The 3,108-nt window shown below is 37.2% G+C and overlaps 1 protein-coding gene across 1 annotated transcript in view; it reads left to right on the top strand.

Annotated features, from left to right (window-relative positions):
- The window catches only part of ARAP2 (ArfGAP with RhoGAP domain, ankyrin repeat and PH domain 2), a 188,304-nt gene that overhangs the window by 114,482 nt on the left and 70,714 nt on the right, over window positions 1-3,108 (top strand). The window contains exons 18-19 of the mRNA XM_006158365.3: window positions 212-410; window positions 860-923. Coding sequence (XP_006158427.1) covers window positions 212-410; window positions 860-923 — 263 coding nt within the window. The remainder of the gene's footprint in view (window positions 1-211; window positions 411-859; window positions 924-3,108) is intronic.

Raw genomic sequence — 3,108 nt, 5'->3', positions numbered from 1 at the left:
TATATATACACACACATATATATATATATTAAATTCAATATTAAATTTAAATATAAATTTATATATTTAAGTTTTGAATCTTTAAAATAGAAAACAGAAGCTTTAAAATAGAAAACTAAGATACTTTTTTCACCTTCCCTTTTGTCTGTACCTAAGGACGTCATTTCCCATTTCCACTGTCTTTATTACTTTTCTGTATTTGTTTTAACAGCATTTTGTTCCCTTTGTTGCTGAAAACCTAACAGAAGCTGACTATGATTTGATTGGTCAACTCTTCTATAAGGATTGCCATGCTCTGGATCAGTGGAGAAAAGGCTGGTTTGCTATGGACAAATCTAGTTTGCGTTTTTGCCTTCAAATGCAAGAAACCCAGGAAGATAGAATGCATTTAAGAAGACTGCAAGAGCTAAGTAAGATGTTTTCTGTTTTTTCCCCTCCCTTCTGTTCTATGGAAAACAATTCCTTATTGTATATGGAGTAGTAGCTTTATTATAAAATTATGATTCACTTTAAAAGTTATGACAGAGAAGTACCACTAATTGTGTCTTCATGGATTGTTAGTGTAATTTTTTTGGGAGGTTTTTGCAATAGGATGTCTGTGCTCACTGGAAAGGAAAGAAACATAGACAGTGAGATGGATAGTGAGAAATCGCCCCACCACCCCCAAGTTGCATGGCCATGTCAAAATCCCCTCTCCTCAGACTTTGAGCACATGTACCCAGTGTGATTTTGAAGCCACTAACTCCAGGACTCAAACCATGGTCAGCCATGTGAGAGTCCAGCACCTTAACCACTATGCCACCAGCTTGCCTCAGTATACTATTTAAAAAAAAATACCTTTATGCTTTTCTTCCTCCAGCGATTAGCACAATGGTTCAAAATGGAGAAAAATTGGATGTCTTACTCTTGGTAGAAAAAGGGAGGTAAGTACCTTGCTTTTCACCCAACTGAACAACTTAGGAGTCAGCTAGCATATTTTAGGCTGTCCTCTTACAGGAGAAACCATTAAATTAAAACCTCTTGGAAAATTTCGGGATCATATATATCAACTATATTTGAGCTTTCTTTGTAGAAAGAGTACACCAATAAAATTTAATTATTTTTTTATGACAAACTCATTGTGATCAATTATTATACAGTAGTCTTCTGCAGGCATAGATTCCTTCGAGAAACTCATATTTAAGTATTTGGAAAGCAGTTCAGTAATTATGACCATGTTTTCAGTGTAAGTATAAGATAGATATAAATAATATACTGAATTATGTATACATGTGGATCATGCATAAAACTTGATTTCTTGAATTTACTTTTTTTTATGAGAGATTTTTGCTGTAGGTTGTGTGTACTCACAGGGCAAGGGGGTGGGTAGAGAAAATGAGAAATCCCTCCCCCCCCCCCCCGAGAACGGCGATCCCTTCTTCTCTACTCTCCTCTCAAGAGTAAAGGCAAAAAAAAAACCCCCCCCCCCCCCCCCCGGAAGAATGGCTACACCACAATCCCTTCTTCTCCTTCTCCTCTTGGAATTTTGGGCACACGTATACACACACCCTTTGTGAATTTCAAGCCACCCAGTCTGGGACTCGAACTGTGGTCAACCAAGTGGGAGTCCAGCAATGTAACCATTATGCCATTTGCTGGTCCTGAATTTATTTAGGTTTTTGGTTATTATTAAAGACTGTTATAGGTATTGAGGATACACTGGTGAAAAAACTGACAAGGTCTCAGTCCTCATGAAGCATGGACTGCACTTGGGGAGTATAAGAGAACGAAGGATGATCTGAAGTTTGTGGCCTGAGTGATTGCATGAGTGATGGAGCTGATTTTTGAGATGACAAATACATGGAGAATAAAAGTAGGATATTAGTGAGTTTGGGGCAGTGAATCAAGAATTTGGTTGTGGAAATATAACTTGGAAGTCTGTAGCAAAGCGGAGCTTGTGAGTAGGCAGTTGTGTATGCAAGTCTATAATGAAGTGAAGAAGTTCTACCTGGAGGTAGATGTTATTTGGCCAGGGAACTGGATGGGTTATTCTAGAAGAAAGTGTTTGGATGGTAAAGAGAGTTTAAAGATTGAGCCCAATCTTCGGGCCTCCAACATTTAAAAGTCAGGACGAGGAGGATGATTGAGCCAAAGAGCCGGAAGAAGTGGCTAGGTATATGGGCCAGAACATGAGGAAGTTGGAGTTTCTCTAACAAATTACCTTTTTCTTGATTTCTTATCATTTGCTTTAAAAAAAAATCCCTTAATTATACTGATTCAGAATGTTTAAGCTCTATACTAGGGCAAGATTATTTGTACAACATACATGTCATAATTGTGAAAATAGAGCTAAATCAGCCTTCTTTCTGATGACTTCTGTTGCTCATGACAAGAGTAATCACTTCTCTGGATCTGTGCTTCTTTCTCCTTCATGAAGGTTATCATCCGCTATAGACAGCAAACCATCGCTGATTCGATATTTATGTCACAGTGCATTTTTTAACTTATATGCATAATTAAGGCTTTGCATTTTTACTTTTTTATTTCTGGGATTGTTATCATTAATGATACTTTAGACTCTGATTTGGGGTACCAGAGGGTTTCACTGTACTGTAAGAATGTGTTAACCACGTGCTCAGAAAGAATGAGGTAGCATTATGTATAGTTAGTACTATGGCATTAAAATGCTAACACAAATGCCATCTTTACAGTCACCTATTAATATTTATAGCATGCCTACTGCCTGCTACTTCCATGATAGGTGAAAAAAAAATGATAAACAGAATAGAAGTGGTATCTGAGCTCAGAGTTTGACATCCTTAAATAGACAAGCATCAACTTCATGGTCAAATTTATTGTATCTATCATTTTTCATCTATTTTTTTTGGTCAGGTTTCTAAAGCCAAGGTGTTTTTCTAGCATTTTTAATTCATGAAGGATTTGATTAGCAGTAGATAGGTTTTAATTAAAATGTAGCAAACATGGATTAGAATGATTGAATCGGATGAATTTTTAGTTAGGGCTTACTGCACGCGGGGCTCTCGTGGGTGCAGGACATGGGAACCAGAAGAATGAATGTTCCGATGTTTTGTTATTTTGCCTACAGTAATCTTTCTCCCAGACAGCAGG

The sequence above is a fragment of the Tupaia chinensis genome, unplaced genomic scaffold, assembly GCF_000334495.1.
Source record: "Tupaia chinensis unplaced genomic scaffold, TupChi_1.0 Scaffold000582_1, whole genome shotgun sequence".
NCBI lineage: Eukaryota > Metazoa > Chordata > Mammalia > Scandentia > Tupaiidae > Tupaia > Tupaia belangeri.
Note: the sequence above shows the minus strand (reverse complement) of the source record. Positions and strands in the feature narration are given on the sequence as shown.